We start from the raw sequence: 18,543 nt of genomic DNA, 5'->3' as shown, positions 1-18,543 counted from the left end.
CCTATAAATTCCATATTTTCAGTGATTTGGCTCAACATTCATTATATATATATATTTTTAAATGAGTTCAACAATGTGTTTTCTGAATTGTCTATGCTGTTAACAGGGCCCGGTAATGCTGGAAATTACACATAGCAGCTACATGACATTTTGAGGAACAAATAGGCTCAATTTAATTGCAAAAGAAATGTTGTATTATTTGTAAATAAATATTAATCTGATCCCGTTTGCCTGGTCTGGGCAATATTCTTGACGTTCCATCATTCATGTCTTGGACTTTGGAACCTTGACACCAGTTTAAACCTGGCCAAAGGTACGCATTGCCCCTCCTGAGGCTCCCCCTTTCTTTTAGATTAAACTGCCATCCAGTCCGTGGGATCTGAGCACACTGACGTAAATTGATGAGCTAATGCTGTGACTGGCAGCGTGGCAGGAGAAAGGCGCTGTTTGTAAGGTGAAAGAGTAAAAGTTGTCTTTCCTACTCTGCGGTCCAGTCCTGTGAGCTAGCCCTACTTTGCTTGAGGTCAAAGTGAGAGCGGGCCAGATGTAGACGCTAACGCTGACACAAAGTGACAGGTTCCCAGGCATTCAGTGACACCATCGGCTCCTCCCCTACGCCCCCCTCCACCCTCTCATTGGCCCAGGCCGATTCTTTGACCCTTCCCTAGATCGGAGGGCTCACCAGCAGCAAGGCACATGGGCTGCTCAGGCTGTGCCAGACTAGCAGGTCGGGGCCTGCAGCACACACATATGTAAATGCAGAACGCATTAATGCAGGAGGAGCCCTCGTGGGTAAAGCAGGGTGGTGTTTGAGTACACCTGGAAAGAATGGTATGCATTCCAATGAGCTCGTGATGCCAGGATGCAACTTCAAGTTGGCCTGAATGAGCTTTTGCAGAGCAGTGGAGCTTGTCTGGGACATCAGCCCGAGTTTGAGACGAGCGTGTGGAAAGGGTGACTTTTGAAATTCCTTCTGAGATACAATTACACATGATTAGTAATACTGCCAATGGTTCAGTGTGTATTATTCAGTGCTTTTCAGTTTGGTGAATAAGGTTGCTGTTTTTCTCATTTCCTTGCTTATTATTGCATTTAGACACTAATACGTGCTCAGTCAATCAAACGGTTAATGAAGGGAACAATTCAATCAATTTGAAGGGGTTTTCCTCTCTTCCTTTCTACATGATCTGGTGCTTTTCATCATATGTTGACATAACCCTACTCAACTTCCAGCACATAAAGAAGATTCGGTATTTAGATTTTAGACCTTTCATCCATCACCCTGACGAACCTCCTCGTAAATGTCGACGTGCACCCTAGTTTGCATCCACAGGTCTGCGCTTTAATGAACGGCTGCACTTTGCTTCTGAGCTGGTTAAATCTGATTAACGGCCGACCACTTGGCATTCTGAGGACAGCGTTCATCTGACCACTTTCATCTCATGTGCATTGTAATTCCATAGAGCGTATCCTACCCCACTGCAGGAAAGAGGCCTGCTGACTGAGCTTATCCACCCAGTGTGCTGGACACAACGGTTTCGACTCAACAATATGTCAGCAGTCAGTTACTTTTAGTTACACTCTTGCAATTAAAAAGGGACGGCGAAAGGATGAGCTAAAACAGCAGCTCTAAACGTGTACATTTCCGCTGGAAAGCAGACGTGTCTTTTTGGGAGTGTTTCACTTGTATCCATTTCAATCAGTATTGCAAAGCGTTCGCAGCAAAAACAGATTTAAGAAGGACTTTGCATAAAACCCTTTGAGTGATACTGACATGTTGCATGAAGTGAACCACAAACTTAGCAGTGTGCTCCACCCCTGTTCAGCATGTGATACACTTAAAAGCGAGTTTAATATAGCTGCATATTTAACATACGTGTCTTTGCTGCCTCTGCAGTGACAGGCCGCAATGGGTCCATCCATGTTGGTTCAAACCCGGTGACATTTGCTCAGCAGCTGATCAAACCTCAGACCCTGCGATACGGCAGTTCATTTTAACCTCTCTTCACGCCTCTTTTGCCACGCACTTATTCAGTTTTACTTTCTTTTTTTTTTGACAGTCAGTTCCTAGAAGCCTCTTAAGTAAGATAATGTGAACTATAGATGAACTGCTTAGGTTAGAGTTGTGTGTTGATCATTTGCTAGCTAAATTCATTCTCAGGGGAACCAAAGCCTATTTTGGCTTTAGAATGTAATGGGAATAAAAGAACAAAATTGTTTTTCTCAAACCAAGAGGGGGATTTTCCCTTCCTTTCCCGAGAAGATATTACCGTGCCTAAAGAACTTCCGTTTTTATTTTATCTCATGAATAGTTTGTTTGGGATAATCCAAAAAGCCATCACAAACACAGAGAAAGCCTCTCACTTTCTCTGCCTAGCTCAAGGTTATTTTACAACTAATTGATTATTTTATTTTGTATTCATAAAATATTTTGAATTCAGAGTATTTGCTGCTGCTCTAACGAAGTCATCCAAATTGTTCTTCTTCTGATTGCAAATGATATTTATTAGCAGACATCGGCGAATGTTTAATATTTTGGTTTGGAAAATGACGTCGTGCCAGGCATCAAGATTCTAGTTTAAAACGACTTGGATCAAATGATGAAGGGATGAACCAATTTTTGCTTACAGACTGCCTACGTTTAATGTCAGGAGTAGGTGTGAGCAGAAAATGGGAGGTTGAACTACCTTTGACACTAGTTGATGACCACAGCTGTGCCAATACAACCTGAGGTCAACCAGCCTGCTAGCTCGGCCCTAACACCCCCACCTTTTTGTCATCGTGTCAAGAGGAGACGACGGTTTCCCGGAGCCAGACCTTGGAGGGTCTGTTCTGCCACTTTCTCCCGCCGCCACCAAAAACAGGTGGGATCATGTGTCAGCGCTGGTCACCGGTGGGAGGAAGGGAAGGTACGACAGAAAAAGCATCAGTTACTATGGAAATATCAGCAATATTGCTATGGGAACTGGAGCAGCGGAGGGCACTTTTGTCTAGGATCGAGCTGTAATCGTCTCTCAGAAAGAAGCTTATGGTAATATGTGATGCTCTTATGAATTAATTTGTCAGGCTTTGTGTCCCTGCTGACATCATAGACCTTTATCAAATGGAAATTAGTGTCTCCTCAGGGGAAAGCGTGCAAGACATGAGAGTGCTTCAGCAATACGCTGTTCGACTTTTCGCTGGCCCTCAGTCATCGGCACAGTGTTACTCTGCCGGCTCTAAATAGCTCCAATTAAAGCGCCATTACACCAATGACTCACAATCATGTCATTTTGTTTATGATTTGACACAACATTGTTTTTAGCTTATGTTTTTATTATATGCCTGTGACAGACAGATGCTCTTAATGAGTAACTTTATTCTTGAAATATTATACAGCTTGCTGGCAGATCTTTTCATTTTTTCCTAGCTTCAACTTTACCTTTGTAGCACCTCGAAAAATGACAGTTTCTCTGACTTTGCCTCAATGTGCCCGAGGCTCACGCTGAACTTTTGAGTTCTGTGTCCAAATACTCGGCAGGCATGTGGGCCAAGCCAAGTTCTCTCACCTAGTTTTTTAGAGCACGAAACATTTAACACCCTTAAAGAGATGGCGCACGTGGCTTTCAGTAAGGAAATTCCAACAGCGACCTCAAATGGGATGCACCAGCGAAACCTGACAGAGCGCCTGGCAACCTCTGAACAAAGCATGTTGTGCATGTTGTGTCTTCCTGGCTCTGACAAAGTCATCTATTTATTATTTAGTAGTGGAATCATACGAGTAATCTAAGACTATGAAAATCATTCTTTAGGGAACGAGAAACAATGACACTTTGCCAGCCAATCAGTTATTTTTAAGTATTTAACGATCAATCAATCAATCAATCACGTCTCAAAGCGCTTTGTACAATCAGAGTCTATATATAGACATTATAACAATGTCTATATATATATTGTGTCAGGAAAATTCCTTCAGTAAAATAATCTTGAATTCCAGTTGCTTTAACATGACGGGCATTTGCAGTGTTGACGAGATTTCTGGTTTGCGTTTCTTTGGTGTCACATCGTTTTACCTTCCGTGCAAAGACACGTTGGGCATGTGCGTGGCCGTTTTCCTGCATTTAGACATTATTGAGGGAAATGGTTGGAGATCCACGATGGGTCAAAGCGCCCCGCTCAGTGGCTCTTCATATTTAGTTTTCTACCTCTTCACTTTCACTCCTCAAGGTCCACGGTATTGTTTTCCCCCCCTGTCTTAATTTGCGTGTTTACCTGTGTTTCCGTAGGAAAGGCGGTGCTGAATATGCATCAGGGGTATCTAGGCCATGTTATTCGTGTAACACAAGATACATGCACTGAATACGGAGCATGCACGTCCCGTCCTCATACCCACGGACCTGGCTTAACACGTGTATGTGGACGCACATGCTCAATCTTAACCGAGCGTTGGTCCGAATGTGGCTTGGTGGATCTGTGACACACGCAGTCTTTTCTCTCTCCCTCTCTCTCTCTGTCTCCCTCTCTCTCGCGTTTCCATTTTTATTAAGTGCTGAAATACATGAATCAATCATTCGGAGGACGTGGCCTTGGAGATGTCGGGGCTTGATATTGCTAACTGGTCAGGAGCAGGGGCAGTTTTTCATGAGGGAGGCCGCTCTTTTTTGTAGCCCAAAGTAAGCAGCCGGTCAATTTCGATGTCCTCAACTGCAACCCGTCGTGTCAGAGTGACTCGGATTGCAGCGTACATCATTACCGAAAGGCTCGTGTTTGGGCCGTATGCGAATTTCTTTTTTGCCGAAAGCGCGACAGGCTCATGTTGATGTTCCCGCGTTACTCCGCTGGCATGCAAATATGTGCGCAGCTTCCAAACAGCAACTGGTGGATACAGAAGTGAAAGTGGATGTCTGCACTTTGATGTGCGAGCTGGCGGAGGAGCGTGGGAATATCCTCCACAGGCACGAGGTGGAGGTGTTCCGCGGGGAATGCAGCTGGGTTGTTTTAATTGAACCTTTCTATTTATGATCCCGGCTCTCACTTCTCCGGATACACCCAAAAACGGCACGGGAAGCCAACAGTTTCCCCCTTGGGGGGGGGGGGGAGCGAACAACAGTGAGAGGGGAGGAGATTCATTACCGAGTGCAGGCATCAGGAAATACCCAGGTCCTTCGTGCCTATTGTATTATTCAGCGCCGTTAAACCTGGAGGGTGGAGTGGGGTTTTATGAGGGCATTACACTAAGATTACAAAGAAAACCCCAGCGCCCGTCATGGGGGCAGCAAGGAAGATTAAAAAAAAAAGAAAAAAACTTAAATGCAGATTTGCAGATTGCCAGATCTCACACAGCTGTGTCCAACCAGAAGGGGAGAAAAATGGAGGGAGGAAAGAGAGATTTTCATAGAATATGTAGGTCACTGAGCACCTGCATGTTTTAAAAGCTAATAATCCACATCAGACATCTTTCGCACAGGCCCGCTTAGCACACGCTGTCTTTTCAGCGTTTTAGAGGTTCAGACCCACCCCGATCCCATCCTCTTATGGAAGCATACTGGCAAAAAAAATAACTTAAAAAAAACAGCAACCAATTTATAGTTAGTTTATCTTGTCCTCCTCTGGTGTAATTCTATTTTAAGGAAGTAGGAATGCAGACAGGATGGTTCTAACCAGGGGAGGATGAGTTAGACAAACTGGAGGAGAGCTGGAAAATCACCCTCTCATGACACACTGTCAGCACAAACAGCTGACTGCACAGTCCATCCAGCTGGACCTTACTGAGAGAGAGGCAGGAATGACGAAAGATGTCACTTAACATTAAGTGGAAAACAACTTAAACTTCACACTTTGGTGCTCCGCACCTCCTGTTTTATCCTCCTCTGTCCACTTTCAGTGAATTGTACTCAGTGTGTTAGTAGCCCATGCTGGTCAGTGTTAAAATATCCTCTCTTTTTCTTTTCAAACCCTTGCGCCACCACGAGTATTTACTGGCCGTGTGAATCAGAGACGAGTCGACGAGACTAATTGGCTCGTCAGCAACCAAACAGGCTGAACAGTTGCTGAAAACTGACCTCTTGTAAGTAAATACTGTCTATCTATGCAACTTGAAAGCTGTTGGGTGGAAAACAGGTGTGGCCCCCTCTGTGAGGTCGCGGCAGAAAGTCGGAAAGTGTCTCCAGAGTCTGTTGTTGTGACGTTGTGCAACATCGAGGTCTTGTTTTTTTTATCTAGAGATTTCTGATCACTGAATGCTTTCTTGGAGATTTCTTACCTTCACTCAGAAGTCCCAGCCACGCCTCTTTTTTCATTTTTGCTTGACAGTGTTGATGTTGGTACTCCAGCCTTTTCCTTTGGAAGGGAGTGGTCATGTGTTTTCCTGGGCAGCTGTTTCCATGGCAGACCTCTCGAGCTTTTTATCTGAACATCAAGCTCACTTAGGCACCTAATCTGCACTAATGCTCTCTGAATTAAGGAGAAGCCCCAGGAACACACTAAACACGGCGCAGCTCATGGAAAATCTTACACTTATTGTTTGAAATGAATCATGTGGAACAATTCAATTCTTACTAACTATGGATTCCGTTTCAGCATCACGGGCTGGTGGAGTTTGGAGCTTTTGGTGCACTTGGCCTAGTTAAATATATTAAGTTACACACTACACGCGCTATATTTGAAGCCACTGACATTCCTGACACACAGGGGCTTTTGTCAGAAAAAGTAAAAATAACACATTCCTGCAAGAGGAATGAATAAAACTTGGAGCGAAAGGGGGATTTGATTGTCGTGCTGATTTTTTTTTTTTTTTTTTTGAAACACCTTCACATAAACAGGAAGGCAGTCACATTTCTGCATTTGGGTGTGTTAAAAAAAACAAAAAAAAGTCCTCGGCTTTTCATCTGAAGACGGTTCACGCTGGTACGGGAGTGTCGCGACAGTGCTCGACGCCCTCAGAAAGGCTCCGAAATAAAAACACTCCTCCGCATCCATCTTTTAACTCGGCAAGCCTTTTTTTTGCGCAGCGCCGCGGAGAGGAGACTAAATAAGTGACAGGCTTCCAGTGGATGCACGCATGCGTCTCGACTGTCGCGAGGAGGTTCTCGTCTTTGCCGCTCCGTGATTCTTTGTTCATGTTCTCGTCTCGTTGAGAAACCCATTTTTTTTTTTTTTTTAAAGGTTATCAGGAACTTTTTTCATCGATTGCCGTCGAGCTAAACTTGCCTCACCTGGGGGACCAAACTTCTTTGCCGCTGTTGTGTACAGAACACTACCCCCTGTGGAGAAGGGGAGCCGAATCAAATGCTGAAATCTCATTTCCAGTACACGTGAATATAGTTTGACAGTCATCCTCAGCGGTTCACCTGTGATAACCTGCAGTTATTCCACATCAATTTTGATGCCAATGTGAAAACATCATATTTTTCCACAGTTACCATCAGCGTCATCGCAGCAGGTTCTGGCTTGCAGTGGTGTCCCTGAACTCTTCCCCGAGCAAACTTTCCAAAGAGATGTTGATTCATTAATAGGCGTGTGGACTAATTTTGACCTTTGTGCGGCGCTCAAAGCACCAGCCAGGGCTGAAAACAAGCTGTTGTCTTGTCATGATCTCCACAGAGACTGTGGGCTAATCAGCTTAGCCTGTCTGCTTTAGCAGGTGACCCCAGACGCCGCTGTGTCGGTAAGACAGTTGGTGGAGGTCGGCTGCTCCCCGCTGACTTGTTTTGTTTGCAGCTACAGACCTCGCAGCCGTCGCTAATTAGCACCACATTGGCATTAAGATGGGATATTTGTATTAAAATGCGGTACTTGTGATCCCGTTAAAAGGACTGTCCCTTTTATTGTTGTGGTAGTAGATTTCAATTTATGTGACGCATGTACAGTTTGCAACTCCAATACAGTTGTTCTTATCTGTATCTGGAGGCACTTTCCCAGCAAAAGTAGGAGGAATTTTATTCCTGGGTATGTACTTTCCTCCCCAGGACGATAAAGTTCCTGCTGCCTGAGTGTGTGTGTGTGTGTGTTACCACTCAGTTCAGGGTATTTCATGCGAAACAGGATGATGACAAAGCGGAGCTCGTTTTCCTGCCAGGTAACGCAAGCACAAACGAACGTGCTGCGGCTGACTGATATACAACGCTGCAAGGTTTTGGAATGCAGGGGTAAAATGCGCTGCTGCGCATGTTGGAGGACATTCTGATTTATTCCCCCGAAAAATACAGACGTCATCTCTGAAGAGACATTGTGTTAGGTGACGTTAAGGGACTCCTGTTGATTTACCGTTGTGTTTGAGTTCTTCCTCACTCACTCCTTTGCGCAGGAAGGATGTTGACGAATGTTGACTGAACAAATCCCCCCAACAAACTCAATTGTCCGCTTGTTTTTAATGTCTGTCATTGTTTAAAAGATTGTATCTGCCAAACTGAAAATCAAACAGGGAGGGGACGAGGCTCATGACGGTCGCTCGGCCCTCTTTGTAATTTTCTGTATGTGACCTTCAGTGGATAAAGCTTGGACGCCCTTGCTTCACTTTAATCGTCTACAGTTTTCAAGGCAAAAGGTCAGATAGCAGCGTCGTGAGGTTACATGCTTTCCGTTTTGTCACTGCCTCCTGCTTTCTCCTCACTTGGTATCAGTGGCCCTTTCACTAAGTCAACAAAATGCCAGAACACTAATGCAATACATATATTTGCTAGAAAATACTGCAACAGTTATTCCGCCGAAGACAAAAATTATTATCAGCACCGGCTCTTATCCAAGTGTCATATCAGCACATACAAGCTGTCCTGTTGTAAACAGTCAAACCGCTGTGGACGCTGTGTGGATGTTCCTGAAAGGGTTCCTGGGGGTGAAAGAACATTAAGATTCAGTCAGTGTGTTGTCATCCTAAAAACACACTGCCATTCCACACTTCAAAATGACTTTGTGGGATTGTTCATGAAGCATAGAGGCAAACAGGATGACTCAGCAAAGGCCCGAGGGCTTTGCCACGTAGCAACACGGATCCTTTGCGGGCTGCCCTTGCACCATTAGTACCACACTGGCAACGGCATCGGCCTCAGAGACGTGCGAAGAGAGAGTGGAAGAGGGTCGGCGAGCCGTTGAACTACTGCCATGGTTAGCTTGCCCTGAAAAGGGCACATGCCTCCGTGCGCAATTATCCACTGCGCATGGAAACAGTACCCCCTCCACCATCATCACACCCACCCACACACGCACACAATGGTTTGACACACAACTAAAAAAGGAAGAAGGGCAGCTAGTCACCGTGGCCGAAGAACACCAAGATGGTTTGAGCGTTGCACTGATGCGGGGAGTCAAATTCATCATCACTTTAATTCTGTTTGTGAAATGGAATACGAGCCAACGCGTTACGTATATCACCAAGCCCAGTATTAAAATAAGCCCCGCGCATCCTTGGGATTGCGCACGCAGCACGAGTTCGTCACTGGATCGCGGACGTGGTGGTGATCATGTTGCATTTGCCTTTTCTCCCGTGTTTTTCAGGCTACTTCAGCGTGTTAGCGGTGGTCCTGAGGACGAACGATGAGTCACCGTGGACCGACGAATTCGACAGTAAGAGCCGGCCGACAGGACAGAGAAGCTCGCATCGTCACAGTCGGCCAAGACGCTAAACGTTTCTCCACTGTTTTGCAGAGATCGAGCTATCGTGCGTTATTGAATCGATTTCCACAACTAATCCCCGGATTGAGTGGAAGAAGATTACGAACGAAGGGCCAAGCTACGTGTACTTCAACAACAAGATCTCAGGTAGTTTGACAGCAAATAGTGAATCCACTGTCCCATTTTTATTTCTGATTCATTTGTTTAATTTTTATGGGCCGTTTATTTTTTTTTATTATTATTATTTTTTTTTTCCAATGTCCCCCCCTACAGGCGACCTGGAGAAAAGAGCGGAGATCAGAGAACCTGCCACGCTACTCATAACAAATGCCACAAGATCGGACACCGCCAAGTACCGCTGCGAGGTCACTGCCATTGACGACCAGAAGTCTTTTGACGAGATTGTGATTGACCTCGTCGTCAGAGGTACCACGTCTCCTCTCCCGTCATCCAATCAGCGCGTGACGTGGGCCAGTGTTTAGGCAGTTTAAAGATAAAGCCCATTAAAATGCCCATAAAGGGAAATCTTGCTCAGTGATTCACGCTTTGGGCTTGTCGTAAGTGGAAACCGTGTTGTATGTCGCACCGAGCCTTTGGCGCACACACACACACACACACACACACACACACACACACACACACGTGGATGTGTTGTGGCCAGACCTGCCCAGTTGCAAAGGCGTGTTCTAGGCTATAAGAGGAAACCTCTGAAACTGCATCTGCTTTGAATTGCGGTCTAAAGAAAGCAAGGCGCTGCGTGTTTTGGTGGCATTTTCTGGAGCACGAAAACGCCTGTAGAGGCGAGATAATTCAAGACAATCAACCAACATGTCAGTTTTGTGCTTTATTTATAAAGTATCCCAAGCCTGTCGCCAGGGGAGTGGGTGTCAAACAGGCCTGTGTCAATGTCACAGCGGCCAATCAGCTGACTCGATTGTTGTTTGTCCCTGCAGTGAAGCCCGTGGTGCCAAAGTGCAGCGTCCCAAAATCGGTGCCTTTCGGCAAGTCGGCGGAGTTGAGCTGCGTGGAGGAGGAGGGCTTCCCCAAGTCCCAGTACCAGTGGTTCAAGAACCGGGAGGAGATCCCCGACGACCCCAAGACCAGCCTCAAGTTCTTCAACTCCTCCTACACGCTCAGCGCCGAGACGGGCACGCTGGTGAGTGCATCTGCACATGCGCTTGCTCGCACAAGGACACGCAATGTGAAGCAAGGGCGGGACGGCAGTGGGCACGGTGGCCCGGCGCCCAGGGGTGGGGGCGGATATTTTGGGGAGACAGTTGATGGTGCGAGAGGGCTCGAGCCACGAGGGGAATCTGCTGTCCTCGTTTGCACATTCTTCAATTCTCTCTCGCGCTCCAGTTTGGCTCTCCACTCCCCGACCCCCGCCACCATCCCCCAACCCCAACACCGACAACCTTCACTCCGGCCCCTGACTCGCGGCCTCCTCGCCGACTGCACGCCGCTCGCCGCAAACCTTGGGAAGCGTCGACGCTCCGCTCCGACCCAGCGAGGGTCCTGCCGTCCCTCCAGTTGACCGTTATTTTTACAACGCTGGCAGGAATGCAGTTTCTCCGTCCCTCGCGTACGATGAAGCCACTCCCATTTGCAGATGCGATTAACATAATGTTCTTTATTTATGTATCCGTGATTATTCAGATTATTTGCAGCAATTGCAAGCAATATTCAGTTGAGTCGTTTCAAGTCTCTGCGTAGAATAGACATTTTGTTGCTTGCAATCAGCATTGTGTTTCTTTTCTCTACATAAGTAAAAGTATCTTGAATAAAATTGTTCCAAAAAATGTAAATATGTTTTAGTCTGAATAGTATCAAAATAAATAAATAAATAAATAAATAAATAATAATAATAATAATAATAATAATAATAATAATAACAACAATAATAATGATAAAGGGCACAATAGCATCAAAAGTGGGAGCAGGAAGAATGAAATTAAAAGAACAATAAAAACAGTAAAATATTTTTGTAAAAATAAATAAATAAACGCAGAACCTTAACCCATTGGTGCAGATAGAAAAAAAAGAGGGCGGTCCATTTTTCTCCGCTTTGAATCTCAAAGGGTTTATGCGCTATCGGCACAGAACACATGTGACCACTGACTCTATTCACTGCTCGCTCTTAATGAACACTTCAGCTCAATTTTCATACTTAAAGTCCCCGGACATGATAATGGCATATTGGCACTTTTTAAAGAGAATATGGATCTAGTTTGAAAGTCATAGTTTAGTTTAGTTTGTACTTTGCATGATACCAGAAAAATGTGTGTACTCCTACCCTAAAACTGCTTTGGAAGTACAAAACGCATAGTACCATGACTAAAATCACAGCAAATATTTATTTCCAAAGACAGAAGAACATAAACAGGTCCTGGGATCAGCTCCTACACGCTTAACCTTTACTGGTAGAGTAGACTTTTGCACGCTCCACAGTTCTCCGTGTTCTCCACTGACCCGGAAGTAGAGCAGCACAAATGCAAAACAGAAGGGACCAATGACCAGACGAGACAATAGAAGCAACGTGGTGAGAGCTGTAAAGAAGCTGATGCAATTTTCAATCAGTGACGCGACGCGCTTTGTTTTCCCCAGGTCGCTACTGGCTAACGGCTTGAGCTGACTGCTTGGCCTGTGATGTAATAGGTCAACTGGTGAAAGGTCTAACGTGTACGAGCTGAACGGGGACAAGTCGGCGCCTTTCATAGCCAAGCTGCACATACTTTGGTCAAAAGAATAGTCACAAGGACACAATTGCCTTTAATTTAGTGTCCTAATTGAGCTATGATTACATAACTGGTGGGGTTGTGTGATGTTATCGGTGTATGTGACATGATTCTGAATATGTCATTATATATGTACATAGTTAAGGCAAGCATTTTCCAAACCTTTTTATAATCACCTCTACGTGAACTCTCAAGAGAACAAGACACTGATGCAGTTATTAATCAGACTTTGGTCATTTTGGGATGCAGAAATTTATTGCGGTGAGGAAAGAGGACGCGGGAGAGTACTACTGCCGAGCCAAGAACGACGCGGGCTACGCAGAGTGTCCGCCTCAGCTCATGGAAGTCTGTAAGTGCATTACAGCAGCACGTCCTGAGTTCCCCCCCTGACATTGCAACTCTTCAAGCCCGCTCCCTCTGATTCGATCCCCGCAGACGACATTGACGTGGTTGGGATTGTGCTGGGCGTGCTGGTGGTGGTTGTGGTGCTCCTGTGCATAACAGCAGGGATCTGCTGCGCCTACAAGAAAGGCTTCTTCTCCAGTCAAAAACAGACGGGAAACAAGTAAGACACCGAGGCTTCTTCCTGCCCGTGATTCTCATTTTACGCTGCCATCCCCGAAACCAAACTGGACTTTGTGTCTCGTAGTTACAAGGTTCCAGCTAAAGGCGACGGAGTGGACTATGTCAGGACAGAGGACGAGGTTAGTACGACCGAAATCTCCCGGGACACGCGCATCATGTATCGACAGTGCTGTTGTCAGTGTATTTCCTCAATTTCTTGGACCATCCAATTGGTGTTGTTGCGTTATAGTAATGCGGTAACCTTGGATAGCAACAGGGAATAGTGTCGGACCCACATGTACACACTGTAGAAGAGCAGGCTTAGCTCAACCTAGGCAGATTCAACAGAGCACAGCTAAACAGTTCTCTGGAAGTAGAAAAACTCCAGAGGAGACAGGTGGAAATGAAAGGATGTGAGTGGAACATGTGTACACAGGGGGGTTTGGATGGTTCTAGTGAAATATGGCGGGCTAAGAATCAACACATTGCACATCTCTGGGTGAAATGTCTTCACTCCAAATGTACATTTCACCCATTTGCTACCAACCTCAACGGAGTCTTTGCTGACATTTTGTAATCCTACTAGTAAAGAATAATAAAGAATATGCAAGACAATGAAGGGGTCAGTGTATTTCTCCGTGCTTTCACCCTGAAACTCTGAACGCTGTAGCTTGGCGAGGAAAGTGCAGCTGTAGCAAAGTGTCCACTTTGTTATGAACAATAATACGTACTATAACCGCAGTGGTGAAGGTGATTTGATTGCCTGGAACCACTGATCTCATGCTATGCACGGTCATTTGACTGCCCCCCTCCGCCTGTGCGCTCTCTCTCTGCAGGGGGATTTCCGGCACAAGTCTTCATTTGTGATCTGAGGGCGAGGGGACGCCGAAGGCCTCGTGCTGAGTGAGGGACGTGACATGTGGGACTGAACTCCACGCTGTCTGACCACGGAGTGGCCACAGTTCACGCTCCGGGGAAGCGCAGCACGACCGAAATCCAACTATTCAAATTTGCCAAAGGTGACAGGATTCGGCGGGAAAACTATGTGCTCCAGTGTCACGGGGGTCGGGGGTCGGGGGTCGGGGATTGGTTTGTTGAGTTTCATTCTTCTTTGGCTTCATTACTATTATGGTGTTGTTACTTTACAGTTATTGCATGATTTCAAGCGAGCGGCAGAGATTGTGGCACATTTCTCTCGCCCGTGGAAAAGCGGCGGTCTCCTTCCTCCAGTCAGTCTATCACGACACATTTCTACGATAAAACGCTTTCGCTTCAGACCTTCTGTCATTTGTATAACATTTCTTTTCTACTGTTAAAATATGTCAGAGTATTTTTGATGGAATATATTTTAAAATGCCTAGAGAAAAGGTTTACTTTTTTAAATATTTGTAAAATACTAACGTGTTTGTTTTTTTTTTGTTTGTTTTTTATTTTATTTTATTGTGGATAAAAAAAATCTTTTAACCACTTTGCATCAAGTTTTCTTTGCAATTAGGGGAAGAAAGACAAATGGAGAAAAAAAAAAAGTTATGTTTTAGCATATCAAGAAGTTCTTGATGGTCGGTCTTACATATTTAATTTGTCCTCTGGGGGAGACCCAACTTGTGAGAGACTTCCGATTCAGTGTTTGTAGATAGTCGTTGTATGAGGCTTTGAAGAGTGCCAGTCAGATGCTGTGAAACACTGTACACAATCAGTGCTGCATTTTCTTGATTTTAAGTGTCCTTTCATGCTTACTGTTTATCTTGTGTACATATATATATATATTAAATGTATAGTTCAGGATAGAGTTTGCGTTCAGGATAACACTATATTGAAGATGATTTTAAATGACAGGGTTTGTAAGTTAACCTTCCAGAACCAAACAAGCTAAAGAAACCTTCTGCATTTTATTCTTTTCAAAAACAAAAGTATTTTCGGTTCATATTTACCGTTAAAACACCCGTTTGTGTCCTGAATCGAGTAAATAGCGTAGCCTTGACGCAGCAGTAGGAGTGACAGTCGTGACTTGCAATCGTAACCTTAGAGAACTTGTCCGTTTTAAAGTTACAGAAGGCGGAGCTGGTATCGGTGCGAACGCTCACAGAAGTCCACAAAAAAAATAGTTTTACTTCCACCAGCTGTCTGCTTGTGTTGTGTACTAGTCATCTCACAACTTTTAACCTTTTGTTTGGACTAATTTTTCTTTCTTTTTTCATAGTTAGAAGTAGAGATCACGCTCATGTTGCCCTCATTCCTTAGAGCGGGGCTAAAGGCACACAGGGCAAACCGGATCCTACACCACGTGGTCTGGAGGGTTAACACTTGTGCTGACTGTATATAGATTTTTTTTTTCTTTCTTACAACAACATGTAAAGCGGTAAAAGAAAATGCTTTTTTTTTTTTTTTATCCACATGGGGCAGTATGAAACTCTTTCCTTTTGTGCCACTGAGATCAGGTAACATTTAAGCATATCATTTAGAGCAAAAGCAGTTTTAGGAGAACTAATGAAGGAATGTCGTCATTTTAGTTTTAGTTTAGTTTTTTTTAATTTTTTTTTTATCCAGATGCCACCTGATGATGAAATGACAAAACGCTGTTTATGAACCAGTATTGGTGGAACTTCCATGCAGCTAATTGAATGACTCATGTCACTGTTTTGAATGATGTTGGAAATGTTATCCTAATGTTAGCCACGGTAGAGACGATCTGCCCAAAACTGGCACACATGAAGTCGTTGACGGTGTTCAACAGTCAGAGACACTTTCCTCCTCCTGTTTATCCACCTGAGGCTATCTTGCTGTGACCATTTCTTCAAACATTCAATGCTAAAAGGGTGCAAATGTCATAAATAACATGAACCTGCACCGTCTCTTTCCAAACAGCGATGCTCAATAAAAATCTACGACTCTTTTGTAAGCAGTGTCGAGAGCCAGCTGTTTTCTGAGAGTCAAGCTAGCTGAGTTAGTGCTAGGCTAAGCGAATTCGGACGCTTTTAAACGGTGTCGCGAGTAGTGACGAAGTGGGGGACTCGCGATTCTCCTGGATTATGTTCGGTAACCAGGTCATGGTTTTGAGAGACGTGTCTGTCGAGATGAGATTTTCAGCTTCGAGTTAAAGCCTCACAAGCAAAGTTCTGTATTTTCCCAACAGCACACCGGAGGAAGAAAAAAGAACTCGCATCAGATCATCTTAATGGATGAATATCGCAAAAGTGACAAGGGTTTATTTCTTTAAACATCACATGCTTTAGCAATTTAAATTCAGAAACCCAAACGAAAAAAACGTTTTTAGGCTTACTCCCCTGATAGTTAGTCACACACACACACACACACACAAATATTTACCTTAACAAATTCATTCCTCTTAAGTGCCTTACAAACAAACAAAAAAAGTCCAGCTCTCCCCCTTGTACATTTCTGCAATACTGACAGAGGTCTCATGTTTGGTATTCATCTGCCCATGGCATTTGAGAGGAATGACTGCAGCAAATTTTCACTTTGCCTCTTTACATTGAAGAAATTGTAAATATTTTTTTTTATTTTATTAATGATTTGAAGATGTAGACATGTTGAAGTAGAAATAGGAATACATATATATATATATATACATATATATATATATATATTTAGTGCCTAAATATAGTGGGAATTATTTTTGGTAAAAGACACGTAGCACTGTTAGGCAAAAAATAAAATAAAATAAAAATAAAGGAGGTGTGTGCCCAAAGCAGGGGTGCGTCTCTATGGTTATGTGGAGCTGTGGGTCATAACGCTTAAAAAAGATCAGTTTCACTGGCTTACTGCTGTATGTTAATTTCATTTCATTAGTTTGGAAGCCTGCCGCTGCTCCTCCGCTCGGGTTGAGACGGAACTCGGCGTGCAATCCAGGAGTCAGACTGACTGCACTGCGTGCAGCTGCGACAGAGCTCCAATTATTCAGGCGCTATTTGCATTTAATAGAGCAGCTTCGTGCTCTGTGTCACAACAATCAGCCCTCGGGCCGCTACTGGGTGTTACAAAGGCAACCGTGATTGAGATTATTTTTCACAAATTTAACAGTAGCAGGTGGTTTGTGTTGTTTACTCAAGTTAAAAAACTCTAACTCGCCGTTTTTTGTTTGTTTGTTTGTTTTGAGGGTGACCTGAATCTGTAAAAAAAAAAAAAACTCTGTTACCAATGGAGGGCTGGGTGGATGTTACTTTGAGGAAAAACACTTCCATACAGTAGTAGAATGTCTGGGGCCAACTGGGGCTGTTCATTTTCATTTGACAACCACTCTGTTTGTGATTAATAAAGTTCACTTCTAATATTACTGGGCAAGTCTGTTTGCTTTCTGAGTATGTGCCAGGAAAGTTAAGACAAAGAGTGTTTTTATCAATGACACTCTTCCCAAGGTTGTGTGTGTGTGTGTGTGTCTGTGTCTGTGTGTGTGTGTGTGTGTGTGTGTGTGTGTGTGTGTGTGTCCTGATGCGAGCAGAAATCCTATTCAGTGTGAAAGTCCATCAAACGTCCCAGCGGCTGCGTGTTGCTCATCTGAACCCTGATCTAACACTGGGAGTTAAGCCATCTTCACACTCTACACCCTCAAAACAAGAAAGAAAAAATACTTTCCTGCCGCTTGCTGTGCCAACTGGCAACAGCAGCCCTACTTCCTTGATGAAGAGTATCATATCTGTGAGCTCCCAGCTGATATATCAGGGCGTGCTGTGACCGGCGGAGACCAGTATTTTCACCAAGAAGGAAAATCTATTTAATGCTCAGGTCGCATTTCGTTTCCGTGAGAGAACTGCATGGAAAAGTTTTCACCCGTAGAATTGAACCCATTCTGAAATATTGTGACATACAGGCAATGTCTCAAATATTGTGTCTCATACAATTAGAACAAAACACAAATGCAACATTTCTTTTGTTTACTGTTCATAAAACTTAGACACAGATGAGCTTCCTTTCCCTTGCTGGCATGAGTAATGACTACACATAGATGTTTGCGGACATCTTATTCCAGACATTTCTCTTTTTTTAAGATGTTCTACCTCACAAAGTGAGCAAACGTTCCCCACAAAGGTGGCACGTAGACTTAAATCACATCCTTCCCTTTTCGTTATGTCCTGTCACTTTAAGGCAAAGTGTGATTACATATGAATTTCAGCATGAATACTTGAAAGCTTTCACTTCACTCTTATCTTCTTTATATATTCTAGTTCTTTAAAAAAAAATAAGCACTCACAACACACATGGAAAACACACACAGATACTCACATTGCACTGTTAGATAGGCAGAGGCCGTCGGTGGCTGGCCCAGACTGTTGCTGGGGGGCGCAAGTATATGTCCCAGCATCCTCTGGTTTGACTTGGGCAATGATAAGGGAACCATCAATGAGAATACTGACTCTTTGCTTGAGCTCACTGAAAAAATGAGGAACAAACAAGGTAAGCCTGAAGCAAGGTAAACAATTGTACAGAGACGAGAACTTTCCGAGGTGATTCATTAATGCCCTTCAGGACCAAACCATTGAAATACATCTGTTCATTTGACAGACAGACAGACAGACAAACGGATAGATAGATAGATAGATAGATAGATAGATAGATAGATAGATAGATAGATAGATAGATAGATAGACAGACAGACAGATAGATAGATAGATAGATAGATAGATAGATAGATAGATAG

At 44.1% G+C, this 18,543-nt stretch overlaps 1 protein-coding gene across 1 annotated transcript in view; it reads left to right on the top strand.

Annotated features, from left to right (window-relative positions):
• The window catches only part of jam3b (junctional adhesion molecule 3b), a 33,355-nt gene extending 16,174 nt beyond the window's left edge, over positions 1–17,181 (top strand). Inside the window, exons 2-9 of the mRNA XM_076019976.1 lie at positions 9,472–9,540; positions 9,622–9,735; positions 9,862–10,014; positions 10,542–10,744; positions 12,573–12,672; positions 12,759–12,888; positions 12,973–13,027; positions 13,724–17,181. Of these exons, the coding sequence (XP_075876091.1) occupies positions 9,472–9,540; positions 9,622–9,735; positions 9,862–10,014; positions 10,542–10,744; positions 12,573–12,672; positions 12,759–12,888; positions 12,973–13,027; positions 13,724–13,759 (860 nt within the window). The 3' untranslated portion in view covers positions 13,760–17,181. The remainder of the gene's footprint in view (positions 1–9,471; positions 9,541–9,621; positions 9,736–9,861; positions 10,015–10,541; positions 10,745–12,572; positions 12,673–12,758; positions 12,889–12,972; positions 13,028–13,723) is intronic.
• The last annotated feature ends 1,362 nt before the right edge of the window (positions 17,182–18,543 follow it).

Source organism: Nelusetta ayraudi, unplaced genomic scaffold, assembly GCF_046127955.1.
Source record: "Nelusetta ayraudi isolate G7.1 ecotype Tasmania unplaced genomic scaffold, CSIRO-AGI_Nayr_v1 ptg000011l, whole genome shotgun sequence".
NCBI lineage: Eukaryota > Metazoa > Chordata > Actinopteri > Tetraodontiformes > Monacanthidae > Nelusetta > Nelusetta ayraudi.
Note: the sequence above shows the minus strand (reverse complement) of the source record. Positions and strands in the feature narration are given on the sequence as shown.